General features: G+C 54.7%; 1 protein-coding gene across 1 annotated transcript in view; it reads left to right on the top strand.

Annotated features, from left to right (window-relative positions):
• Positions 1 to 12,759, top strand: part of PDE2A (phosphodiesterase 2A) — a 98,174-nt gene that overhangs the window by 82,377 nt on the left and 3,038 nt on the right. Inside the window, exons 7-24 of the mRNA XM_023736495.1 lie at positions 770 to 829; positions 1,527 to 1,680; positions 2,074 to 2,126; positions 2,331 to 2,405; positions 2,536 to 2,577; positions 3,403 to 3,471; positions 3,735 to 3,865; positions 6,624 to 6,735; positions 7,224 to 7,263; positions 7,407 to 7,470; positions 7,873 to 7,945; positions 8,094 to 8,271; positions 8,608 to 8,720; positions 9,659 to 9,736; positions 10,689 to 10,811; positions 11,668 to 11,738; positions 12,035 to 12,157; positions 12,516 to 12,603. Coding sequence (XP_023592263.1) covers positions 770 to 829; positions 1,527 to 1,680; positions 2,074 to 2,126; positions 2,331 to 2,405; positions 2,536 to 2,577; positions 3,403 to 3,471; positions 3,735 to 3,865; positions 6,624 to 6,735; positions 7,224 to 7,263; positions 7,407 to 7,470; positions 7,873 to 7,945; positions 8,094 to 8,271; positions 8,608 to 8,720; positions 9,659 to 9,736; positions 10,689 to 10,811; positions 11,668 to 11,738; positions 12,035 to 12,157; positions 12,516 to 12,603 — 1,647 coding nt within the window. The remainder of the gene's footprint in view (positions 1 to 769; positions 830 to 1,526; positions 1,681 to 2,073; positions 2,127 to 2,330; positions 2,406 to 2,535; positions 2,578 to 3,402; positions 3,472 to 3,734; positions 3,866 to 6,623; positions 6,736 to 7,223; positions 7,264 to 7,406; positions 7,471 to 7,872; positions 7,946 to 8,093; positions 8,272 to 8,607; positions 8,721 to 9,658; positions 9,737 to 10,688; positions 10,812 to 11,667; positions 11,739 to 12,034; positions 12,158 to 12,515; positions 12,604 to 12,759) is intronic.

Genomic DNA, 12,759 nt, shown 5'->3' with positions numbered 1-12,759 from the left:
CCCTGGTGACTGGCACAGGAACCTTGGAGAGAGATAAGGATGACGGAATGGTGGTGAGAGTGGATCTGGAGAGGGGAAGGTGTGGGCAGAGAGGGGGAAAGAGTGGTGCTGTCCCAACTCTGCCACTTTTTGCTGTGTGACCTTGGACAAGTCACTCAACCTTTCTGGGCCTTGGTTCATCTGCAAGGTGCAAGCTTCCTCAGGCATGGTGAGAATAACATGTAAGGCAAAGCACTTCATCACTCTATTCATTCGTTCATCCTCCCCATCTTTAGGCATAGCAGATGCATCATAAATGTTGGACCTCTTTACTTACCCCAGATTTAGGGACTGCTCAAACCCTAACTCAGAAAGGATGGATCTGGGAGGCTGAGTCAAATGCCTCTGATTCCATACTCAGGCCCTGAAGGGTTCCATGGGCTGGGGAACTTCGAGAGGGGTCTAAGGTCATCTCCCTCTCCCCAAATGCACACACCTGCTGAAAACCTGGCTGTACCCTTGGTGGCTGGTGCTGCTGGTGAGCAACGGAAAAGGCAGAGATGGGAGGAGAAACTCCACTTTTTTGGATCAGCCCTAGAAGGCTTCCTAGAGGAGCTAATTTTCTTGGAGCTCTCTGCTGGGTCAGAAGGTGGGTGTATGCTTGAGGTTCACAGGCTGGAGTGTGTATGTGCTGGTGAGGACAGTTGTATGCTGGGCATGGGGAGGCCACTTTGGCCGAGACAGGAGGCTGGAGGAGATCACAGATGGTCTCCCTCCCCCATCTCTCCAGGTACACTGTGGCCAGCTGAGTGACAGTGAGGAGTGGAGCCTGCAGGCCGTGGAGAAGCATGTGAGTGAGATGGAGACAGGGCAGGCTGGGGTGGGGGCTGCTGCTGCAGATGTTCTTCATCATAGCTGGTGGAAAGATGATCTGACCAGGGAGCTGGACAGACCTGGGTTCCAGTTCCAGCTCCACCATCTGTGCACTGTGTGACCTTGAGCAAGTCAATTAACCTCTCTGAGCCCCATTTGAAAATGGGAATAATGATAACACTGACCTCCCTGGGGTTGTGGTGAGATAAGGTGATCAAACTCCTTGTAAATACTAAAGGGGGATGCACATAGGATTATCTACATCAATAATATTGAGGCTTTTTCCTGCCTGAGATTTTATGATTTTGTGACTTTAACAAGGACTTACTGACTCCCCACGGGTGCTGGAGACACAAAGAAATCTGATCCTGGCCTGTCTTGGAAGAGTCTGGGGGCTAGGGGCTAGAGACAGATCCTATACTTACCTGCTCATGGACCAGCGGACGCTCCAGGGGCAGTGGGAGCCCGCAGGAGGGTGAAAGGGAATTGGCCTGTGGGGCACAGACCGTCCCGCAGGAGGCGTTGGAGGGGCAGAGCCCTGAGGGATGAGTTGTTTCGGGTGGGGTGAGGTGGCGCGGTGCGCACCGTAGGCAGAGGGAAAGGCGCCAAGTCCCTAGGCGGCGAGCGCGGGGAGGGTGGGGCGACTGGCTCGCTGACAGCTCGGCCCGCCCCAGACCCTGGTGGCCCTGCGGAGGGTGCAGGCCCTGCAGCAGCGCGGGCCCACTGAGGGCCCCGGCGCAGTCCAGAACCCCCCGGCGGGGGCGGCGGGCGACCAGAAGAGCGGAGTTGCGTACACCGACCAGGACAGCAAGATTCTGCAACTGTGCGGTGAGGGCTGGTGCCTGGGCGGGATCCTAAGGGTCCCGCAGTCGAACCTGGAGTGGGGCGCGGTCTATGGATGTGGGCGGGGTCTGAGGGACTGCGCCTGATAGGTGGGGCGAGGCCCAAGTGAGAGGGCTCTTGGTAAGGGGGCATTTAGAACCCGGGTGGGATCTGAGGGACGGTACATGAGGGGCGGGGCCAGTGGTAGGATGGGCGGTGCCTGAGAGGTGGGGCGCGCCCGCGGGCGGGGCCGAGGCAAAAATTGGAAGGGAGGTCTACGGGCAGGCCAGAGGCAGGGGAGCGGGGCCTAGGGAGAGTCTATGGGCTTTGCCGGGCCTGAGGGACTGGGCCAGGGAGGCGAGGCGGGCCCTCCTTCTGATCCGCGCCGGACCCTTGCAGGGGAACTCTACGACCTGGATGCCTCTTCCCTGCAGCTCAAAGTTCTCCAATACGTGAGTCCCTGTGCCCTTCCCACCCACCTCCCCACCCTGTCTCCCTCCAAGGAGCGCGCCATCTCAGTTCAGATTCCCACGTCCCAAAGCCGCGTCTCTTCCCTCTCCTCCACCTTCCTGAAGAGGCTCAGAGAGGGTAGAAGGTGGGGAGTGGACGTGGCTCCAGATCCGTGGTCAGTCCCTTGCTCTGTCCCTCCCTCTCAGCTGCAGCAGGAGACCCAGGCATCCCGGTGCTGCCTCCTGCTGGTGTCCGAGGACAACCTCCAGCTTTCCTGCAAGGTGAGGGCCCAGGTACGCGGGGGGCGGAGGATGGGGATGGGGCGGGATGAGGGACTGGGATCTCCGAGGGCAAAATCCTGTCTGCCCTTCCTTTAACTGGACCCCTGCTCTCCGTCCCTCTGCCCCTCAGGTCATCGGAGATAAAGTGCTGGAGGAAGAGATCAGCTTTCCAGTGAGTTGGGTGTCCCATCCCCCTGAGGCATTGGGGCCTGCAAGGACAGGCACTCATGGAGGGGGCAGTGGTAGTTCAGTGACAATTCTCGCCTTCCATGCGGGAGACCCAGTTCGATTCCCAGCCAGTGCACCTCAGGTGTATCTACTACCTATCTGTCAGTGGAGGCTTGTGTGTTGCTATGATGCTGAATGGGTTTCAGGGAGGCTTCCAGACTAAGACAGACTAAGAAGAAAGGCTTGGCAATCTACTTCCAAAAAATCAGCAATGAAAACTATATGGATCACAGAGGTCCAATCCCGTTGTTCATGGGGTTGCCATGAGTCAGGGAGAACTCCAGGGCAGCTAACAACAGACACCCATGGGATCTGCCTGGAAGGGCTAGGATTTGTTAGAACCTCTTGAAATCTGATAGGATTATCTGGACTTTGGGATCTACTTATAAATGTTAAAAGAAATCATAACCTCTCATGATCTGGAGGCACACCGGAATCCACTGGGAGAAATCTCTTACGTCTATAGAATAGTATCAGACCAGTTATGCTTGCTTGGGACCAGTTCATTTGTGATGAAATATTTCTGGATTTGGATCTCTTAGAATCTGTTGAGATCAGTGGGAATCCTTGGAGTCTGCTTGTCCTGGTTAGGGAAGACCCCAGAGTCCTCTCTCTATGGGGGATAATGATCAAGGGCAGACTCTAAATTCTAAAGTTGACCCCATCTGCCATTTGGACTGATTGAAGTGATTGTTGAAGCTTTCAGACTTGGGGGAGAGGGCTGAGATCCCTTCTGTGGACTCTGACTCAACCTTTCCCCATTTCCCAGCTGACAATGGGACGCCTGGGCCAGGTGGTGGAAGACAAGAAGTCCATCCAGCTGAAGGACCTCACCTCTGTAAGCCACAGCCTAACTGAACCAGGAGAGGGGAGAGCCCACTACCCAGCCGCCGGAGCAGGGTCTCTGGGACAGGGCAGCCTAGGAATGAGACAAGACCCCAGGACTTGCTACATACTACCCTCATGTCATAGCACTACCACCCCTGCATGAGTCCCTTGGAACTGCCTGTTGCAGAAGGTGGTGTAGGGATGGAGGAGGGAAGCATACTCCCTCCCTCCTTCTCTGTCCTGACTCCACTCCCTTTTGCCTCTTCTCTGCAGGAGGATGTGCAACAGCTGCAAAACGTTCTGGGCTGTGAGCTGCAGGCCATGCTCTGTGTCCCTGTCATCAGCCGGGCCACTGACCAGGTGGTGGCTTTGGCCTGCGCCTTCAACAAGCTTGGAGGAGACTTGTGAGTCTGGGTGGGGTGTTGTGGATAGGGAGACGAAACTGAGAGGCTGGGCAGGGCTGTGCTAAGGTAATGGTGTGAGAAGGGCACTAGGCAGGGGGTACTGTCCCAGTGAGGTAGCAGGGGGCATCATGGAGCACAAAAAGAAGGAAGCTTCAGGGAGAAGAGGGAGGGCTGAACAGTTTTTCAGTGCAAGAGACTATGGGGTTATGGGCAGCCCTTGTAGCTGTTGCTGGCTGAAGCACAGGTTATCATTAACTTTAACTCTCTATCACCCACTTCAGCTTGTTTAAAGTTATGTTGAAGCCCCAGCCAGCTTCCCTTCTCTTTCCCCACTTCCTGAAGTTTGGATTACCCTCTGTTAGGGTACAGGCCTTCCCCAGTTTACCATCTCGTTTTGACATTATGTCTGGGAACTGCCTGGTGGAAGGGTGGGTGAGCTCTGAGATGGATAAACTCTCCCACAGAGCATCATCAACACAGTGGACAATGGCTAGAAGGGGTAGCTGGGGCTGGGATAAACTGAGTGTCTTTAGAGCTACTGACTGGTCTAAGAATCACACAGGGCACAGCATCCAGGTAAGACCTGGAGGCTTAGTCAGGTAGCATATTTTAAGAACTGAGGTCAGATTTGGGGTCTGGAAGTGGTATCATAAATAGATGTCATGTCCTATACCAACTCATTAATTGGTAGTAGCTGCCTGAATCATTGTGTTGAGAATGAATCTTAGCAGTGAGAAACAGTCTTGTGATCATTAGCCTTGTCTGCCTTGGGTGTAGGCTCAGGATATGAGTGCCTCATGGCCACCAAACTTGGTCTAGCAGCTTGTGCTGTGTCATACAGGTGGGAAGGAGCAAGCAGGTGAGGCATGGAGTCCTGAGTACAGGATGCAGAGAGAGCTGACAAGATGGAGGAAGCTGCCCCTGAGGGCAAGCAAGCAGGCCCTGAGTTCCTGCAAGCTGAGGGATGAACGGCTCCAGGTCAGGACTAGAGAGGTGTTAGAAGTGCAGGCATGGGGTGTGCAGGGGTAGGGCAGAGACCCAGGAGTCATAGGTCTGAGCAGCAGGAGCTGGTAGTGTGGAGCTCAGTAGGCAGTTGGTTGGGACTAAGGGAATGAAAACATGGGGACAAGATAGATCTTGGTCAGAGCCAGCTAAGGCAGGCTGGGTACAGGATCTGTGGGATTTGGGACAGACAGGCAGCCTGGTGGTGGGAGCATATGTGCCATTCAACAAACATTGAGCACCTACTGTGTTCAGTCCTTGCTGGCCAGAAGGCCATGGGAAGGCCTTTGGGGATGGGAGTGCAGGGTGGGCAGAGGTCCAGCAGGGGCTGTGACCTCTTGCTGCTGACTGTGGGGCTGGAAGACAGTTGGTATCAGAAGGGAAACAAGATGGGGCCATCATGACAGTCCTTAGGCCCAGGGCAGGGTGGGTGACATCTCTGAGTCTCACACATTTCTGAGAGTGAGTGTTGAATGATTGGATGAACCAGGGTGGATAGCAGTGAATGCAGAGAAGCTTCCTGGGACCCTGCTGCCAGATAATAGGAATTCCAGAATCCCTTCAGCTAGGAGGGGGACGGGCTTGTGGCAAGGCCAGGGCCCACCAGGGGATAGAGTAGGGTACAGGTAAGACGTTCAGCAAACACCTCCCAAATATCTCCCCTGTGCCAAGGTCTGCACTGAGCACAGGTAATATAACCACGGCCCCTCCCTTTAAGACTTGAAGTTTATTTTCAGGGCATAGAGGGAGGAGGCTGGGAAGGGTATTCTAGGCAGAGTGAACAGTGTGGAAAAAACATGAAGATGTGAATGAGCCTGACGTTTTCTCAGAATGATGAGGATCTTAGTTTGGCAGAAGCTGAGAGACGCCCATAGATGAGGGAGAGAGGTTGGTGGGACCAAACTGAGGGGGCTTGAATGCCATGGTAAGGAAGGTGGGCAGACAAGCACAGCATGTTGAGGATTGGGATCTAGACCTGAATCACCGGGCAGCAATCATGAGTGGGGGATACCCTGGCAGTGGGGTACACTGAGGTCAGCAAAGAATGGAGGGGACCAAGGCAGGGAAATCTTGGGGCTAAGATGATTGAGGCTGGTTCCCCTAGTCCCCATGACCATCACCTAGAGAGACCCACATCCCAAGCCCAGGTCCCACCCAGCCTGGTCCATCCAGTCAACTGGTGGCAGGATTGAATGACATCAGCAGGATTTGGGTCTGATCTTGTCAGGCAAGAGCTCACTCCATGAGGGCCCTGCCCTCCCCACCACCACCTTAGGATTTGTGGAGGCATCAAATCTGGGCCAGCAAAGTCCAGAGAAAGTGAGGCAGTGACAGGAGGTGGACTAGGCAAGGCCAAGCTCTCATATTTGGGCAGTGCCACTGCCTCTCTCCAAGGCTGAAGGAGCCCCTCCCAGCTCTGGCCTGGTAAAGTCTCTAGTGTGAGGGAAGAGACCCAGCCTTGGTCTGGGTGAATCCCAAGTCAGAGGAGGGAGACATGGCTCTGGCTTCAAGAAGCAATAGTCTGAGGAGGAAAACACATTTTGGTCTGAGGAGGAAGAGGACTCTTCCCTCAGGAAGCCCATAGTTTGAGAGGGGAAGCCAGCCCAAGCCACTAGTGCATGGAGCAGCCCCAGTAGAGAGGGTTATATTAGCTAGTGGATTTCCAAGTGGCTTCCCAGAGGAATGGAAGTAAGGAGAAATGGGGAAAGAAGACCCTTTCTTCTTCTGTGACCCCTGCCCCTCCTGCCTCCTCAAGGTTCACGGAACAGGACGAGCACGTGATACAGCACTGCTTCCACTACACAAGCACGGTGCTCACCAGCACCTTGGCCTTCCAGAAGGAGCAGAAACTCAAGTGTGAGTGCCAGGTGAGTGGCCTGCTTCGTGCCTCTCGCGGGAACAACTCGTCCAGCTCTCAGCCCAAGAGTCATCCACAGGGGAAAAGTCCATGTCTTTTGGGACAGACAGCAGCCCTGCCCTACAGCAAGGAGCTAACCTAGTGACCTGGAGGCCTCTTCTTATAGAGAGAGGTCAGTGGTTCCAGCTGCACTGGCCACAGGCACTGTATATGATAGCCCTCTAGTGTCAGATAAGGGTACTACAGCAACATCTGGGTGGCAAGAGCCCAATGTGAATGCATATCTGAGAGACTCAGGACTGGATTCTTACGTGCCTTCCTTGGGGCTATTCTCCCCACTTCTTCACTTGGTAGTCAAATGATATAAGTAGACACTGCCAGTTTCCAGCCTGTCCTGGTAGTTCTAGGGGAGGAATGAGGAGACCTTGGAGGTAGGTGGCTGAATAGGGAGATTTCTGCAACCTGAACATCCTATGATCTCCATTTCCTCCATTCCAGGCTCTTCTCCAAGTGGCAAAGAACCTCTTCACTCACCTGGGTGAGTGCACTGTCCTCCTCTGTGCTGGCTGTGGGATGGGAGTGGGGGCTGGCGTTCTGGGTAGGAGAGAGGTGGGAGGGCTTGTCCTGGGTACTGTAGCCAGCCTGGTCTCACCATTGCCCCTGCACTGCCCACTCCCCCAGATGACGTCTCTGTCCTGCTCCAGGAGATCATCACCGAGGCCAGAAACCTCAGCAATTCAGAGATGTGAGTGAATCTACCCAGGGGATGGCAAGAGGGAGGCTCCTGGGCCTCTGTCCTTATCAGCTCTCCCTCCTCCCACCCCCTTCTTATGGAACCTGCCACATTTTGTGTGGTCCTTTCTGTCATGCTTGTCTCCCTCATTGGACTGTAGGCAACTTTGACAGCAGGGGTGGGCTGGCTTTGTTTGCCACGGTGTCCACAGCTTCTAACACAGTGCCTGGCTCTCAAAAAATAAAAAAATGATTTGAATGGGTGAATGATTTGGATGGAGTCAGCCAGCGCTAAGGAGAGTCTGTCACTACGGAGCACTCCTCCCAGGCCTCAGAAATCAAGTCACTGAAAAGTGGAGGGAGGGGGGAGGGGGTGTCAGGGCCCTGTGGACAACCCCCCACCCCCACCCCACAGCTGCTCCGTGTTCCTGCTGGATCAGAACGAGTTGGTGGCCAAGGTGTTCGACGGGGGCGTGGTGGATGATGAGGTGAGGCGGGGCATGGCGGAGAGAGTGTGCGCCCATGGTCCTGGGGACTGGAAGTCCACAGGGGCCGCTGGGGAGCAGACCTGACGTTTGATGGCCCTGTGGCCGGGCCCCCAACTTCTTCCTCGCTACTCGATCCCTGACCCGGCAGAGCTACGAGATCCGCATCCCGGCGGACCAGGGCATCGCAGGCCACGTGGCGACTACTGGCCAGATCCTGAACATTCCGGACGCGTACGCGCACCCGCTTTTCTACCGCGGCGTGGACGACAGCACCGGCTTCCGCACGCGCAACATCCTCTGCTTTCCCATCAAGAATGAGAACCAGGGTGCGAGCTCCCGGCGGCCCCCTGCGAGGCTCGGGGAAGGAGCCGGCCCAGGCCGGGGCGGGGCCAGGCCGGGGCCGGGGCGGGACCAGACAGGGGCGGGGCCTGAGCAGGATGGGGCTGGGCTGGGCTGGGGTGGGGCCAGGCCGGGGTGGGGCCTGAGAGGATGGGGCGGAGCTGAGCAAAGGGTTGGGAACGCTTCCCCACCGCGGTGGCGACCCCTGGCAGAGAGGACGGGGATTCCCACGCATGAGATGTATCCTGAGGACACTGTGGGAGGGCAGGGCTCTGCCAGACCCCTCCACCGGCCGGTCCTAGCCCCTCTCCTGCGCCCCGCAGAGGTCATTGGCGTGGCTGAACTGGTGAACAAGATCAATGGACCATGGTTCAGCAAGTTCGACGAGGACCTGGCGACGGCCTTCTCCATCTATTGCGGCATCAGCATCGCCCATGTGAGCAGGGGACGACTGGGGCGGGCCGGTGCAGGATTCTGCCTTCACTTCTCCCCATCGACTCTCTTTGCTCTGTTCTCAGATGGCTTTAGTCCTCGGCTGGGACGCAGAGCCCTGATGCTGAGTTGTTTGCTGTGCAACCGTCAGTACATGCTGGCCACCTCTGGCCTCAGTTTCCCATCTGTAAATTGGGAATAGTATTTCTGCCCTGCTCAGCCAGTCTCCCAGGACCATGAGAGTCAGAGAAAGGAAACTAAGGAATGCTTTGAAATCGTAGCTGTCATTATCTATCCCCTCTCTGGAAGCAGAGTCTCCAAGTGGTGCAAACAGTTAACATACTTGGCTCCTAACAGAAAGGTTAGAGGGTCAGTTCATCCAGAGGCACTGGGAAGAAAGGCCTGGCAATCTACTTCTGAAAAGTCAGCCATTGAAAACCTTGTGGAGCACAATTCTACTCTGACATGCATGGGTTTGCCTCATGTAGGAATAGACCCAATGGCAACTAGTTTTTCTCTGGAAGCAACCTCAACCCAAGCCCCTAGTCAGCTTCTTTTTGGGAAACATTGGGACTCATTGTCCACACCTGCTGACAGCTCTGACCTGGGTATCCAGCCCCTAGGTCCCTGACCTGTTCCCCCTCCTTCCTTCTCTTTCCTTGTCATGGATCCCAGGCTCCATCACTGAAGACTGGGGCAGGAAAGAGGGTGTGTTGCTAAGTGCCAGATCAAATGCTAAGAGGGCCTGGGGAAGAGGTGGGGGGGCCTGGGTGAAAGTGGGGGCAGGGGGTTCGAGCTCTGAGCTGGAGCTCAAAGGCTCAGACTGAGGCCAGAGCGGGACAGGAAGGGGATTTCTATCTGACCTCTTTGTCCCAGTTCTGGATATTTCTGAGATTTCACAGCCACCTTGCTTGAGCCTCATCTTTTCCTCTCTCCCCCAAGTCCCTCCTGTACAAAAAAGTCAATGAGGCCCAGTATCGCAGCCACCTGGCCAACGAGATGATGATGTACCACATGAAGGTGAGGTCTGCCTGGAGCTGCTGTCTTTCCTCTCAGGGTCCCAGGGCCACCTGCTTCTCTTTGCTCTCTCCCTGCCTCCCCAAATCCTCAGAGGTTTAGGAAGAGTTTGGGCTTTCTGATTGCCCTCTCCTGAAGATCTGAAGAGAGACCCAGAGGAAAGCGTGGCCTCCCGCTCTCCTGGTCAATCCTTAGGGGCAGCCTCCCCTCACCCCACTGTTTATAGAGTCCTCTTCCAGGTAGTTTCAGGGTTTAGCCCCAAGGCTGGAAGCAGCCAGCTGAGCCCAGCCCAGGGACATTGGTTCAGCCAGGTATTCCCCATGTCCAGGGAGTAATTCCCATCTTGGGAATTACTGAAAGCTGGAAAGCCCACCCTGGGCCCTTCCCCATAGCTTCCCTCAGACACAGTGATCAGGCAGCCCTGGGAAGTCCTAATTGCTGATATCCCATCCCATTCCCAGCCCCTATGTCAGAAAAGCTGTCCCAGGTTTTAGTTCAGAGTATGTGGTGGTCACCACTGTTCCTTTGGAAATTTCCTCTCGTGCCCAAGCCGAAGGGTCCCTGGACTTTGTGGATAGGATCAAAGCTGAGGTCAGAAGGATTGAGGTTAGACACTGGAAAAACACCCCACCCCCCTGCAAAAAAAAAAAAAAGGACACTTGAGTTAGTGTTTACGAAAGGCTGCCATGGTTTGGGGGTGTCATAAAGGGGAGTTCTTTATCTTTGCTGAGGACAGGCTGTTACAGATGGGGATGGCCACAAGCAGGGAGGGATAGTAGTGGCTACAGGGCTGTGAGGGTGAGGGTGGGGTGATCTCCCCTGTGACAAGCACAGAGTGGATGACCCAGCTGTGGTGCCTTCTGGGTAAGGGGTCCACCTCCTGCAGGGAGAGTTTGAGGGTGAGACCCTGGGTGGGTGGAGGCAAGCTTCTGATGCCCTCGCTGGGCCCCTCTAGGTCTCTGACGATGAGTCCACCAAACTTCTCTATAACGGGATCCAGCCTGTGGCTGCCATTGACTCCAACTTCGCGAGTTTCACCTACACCCCTCGCTCTCTGCCCGAGGATGACACGTCCATGGTGAGCTGGTCCTCCCCTGCTTGACTGGGCAGGTGGGTGGTGTGCAGCCAGAGATTTAAGTTATGTGTGCCTAAGAACTTCCTGGTAAGGCAGAATCATCAAGGAAGACTATGGGATCTCCCTCAGAAGATGAAGTAGGCGTGGAGTCTGCCATCACGGGCCATAGGCCTGCCTGGGGGCAGGGGGCTGGACTGGATCATCAAGTGCTACTCCTGAATGCCCAGGGCCTGTGTCCACAGGGTTTGCCCCTCCCTCCCTGTTTTTCTAAGATTTTGTACAGTTTGATCCCAAACGTTCTTAGTTCTTAGATCACATATTTCTGATAGTTCATTGCTCTGAGAATGCTTGGCTCTATTAGTTTATGGTTCTCTAGTTTTAATCTAAGTCTCTAAAGATTCTAACATTTTGTGTGTAGGATTTCACGGAGGGCTGAGGCAGGGGCCCCAACTTTTTCTTTTTTTATAATGCTAACCATATTATTATTTTAATCATAAATTCCCACGTTTTAGTCCAGGCGTACAATTGTTTTTCTTATGGTGCACCCCCCACCCCCACCCCTCAGTGTTTTAGATTCAGTAATTCAGGTTTGAAACTCAGGGATCTGTTTTATAACCGAAAGTTCCATAAGCAGTTTTTTAATTTAAAATTTTTTTGTTGTGGTAAAAATACAAATAATACAACATTTTCCAATTCAGCATTTTTCACATGTACAATTTAGTGCCATGACTACATTAATCATGATGGTTGCACAGCAAACAGCTACATTAATCTTGCTGTGCAGCCGTCACTGGTATTCAGTGAGGGGCTCTATCTTGATGCTGACCTTCCCTCTGACCCCCGCTTCTGTTCCCTCCAGGCTATCCTGAGCATGCTGCAGGACATGAATTTCATCAATAACTACAAAATCGACTGCCCAACACTGGCCCGGTATGTGCCCCCAACACCCCTCTCTGTGCAGATAGCCTCAGTCTGCCTCCTCCTGTCCTTGACTCTCCCATTCGTTGCCCTCAAGATTCTGGGGAGCGGTCTCTCTGAGAACTACTGGGGGAGGCCCAGTCCTATGGGGGTCGGGAAGACTGTGGATGAGAGGCAATTCCCAGATGTGTGACCGCAAAGGTGGGGGTGGGGGGGAGTATAAGAAGGGAAGGGGGCAGGGCAGTCCTTGAAGGGCTTCCTGGAGGAGGAGGGCTGAGGCCCTTCTGCTGCTCTCTCGCCTCCCCCAGGTTCTGTTTGATGGTTAAGAAGGGCTACCGGGACCCCCCCTACCACAACTGGATGCACGCCTTTTCTGTCTCCCACTTCTGTTACCTACTCTACAAGAACCTGGAGCTCGCAAACTACCTCGAGTGAGTGTTTGCACCGCCACTCCCATCTGGCAGCAGCTGGAGGTCCCTTCCCTGGAACTGGGAAGTACCTCCTGCGTCCAAACCCTTTATGTGTGATCCACCCCCTGCCGTATGATCCTCTTTACAGCCAAGTGAGGGTGCAGAACCCCATTATCCACAGTCACATAGCAAGGGATTGATGTGTGTAATTTGTACCTAGTTCTGCCAGACTCCAAAGCCAGTGCTTTTTTCTAGGAAGGGGACCCAAGTGTCCCGACCCCCTGTCTGGGCAGCTCCTGGGAGTCTCCCTCCTTCTCTTGGAGGACTGGGGAGGGAGCTATGTGCTGACTTCTCTCTTCTCCATCCACCTCTCAACCAGGGACATCGAGATCTTCGCCTTGTTTATTTCCTGCATGTGTCATGATCTGGACCACAGGGGCACCAACAACTCCTTCCAGGTGGCCTCGGTGAGACCCTCAAGACAGGAACCCTCCTGGGGTCTCTGGAGGTCTCACCCGTCCCAGCCTGAGGAGAGGTGGGAGCTGGTGAATCAGGAGCCAGTTTTAGATACAGGAGGAGGCTCTCCCAGGGTTTCCCGTGGACTCTGAGATGGGGGGAGTGTC

Source organism: Trichechus manatus, unplaced genomic scaffold (assembly GCF_000243295.1).
Source record: "Trichechus manatus latirostris isolate Lorelei unplaced genomic scaffold, TriManLat1.0 scaffold00088, whole genome shotgun sequence".
In the NCBI taxonomy this organism is placed as follows: Eukaryota; Metazoa; Chordata; class Mammalia; order Sirenia; family Trichechidae; genus Trichechus; species Trichechus manatus.
Note: the sequence above shows the minus strand (reverse complement) of the source record. Positions and strands in the feature narration are given on the sequence as shown.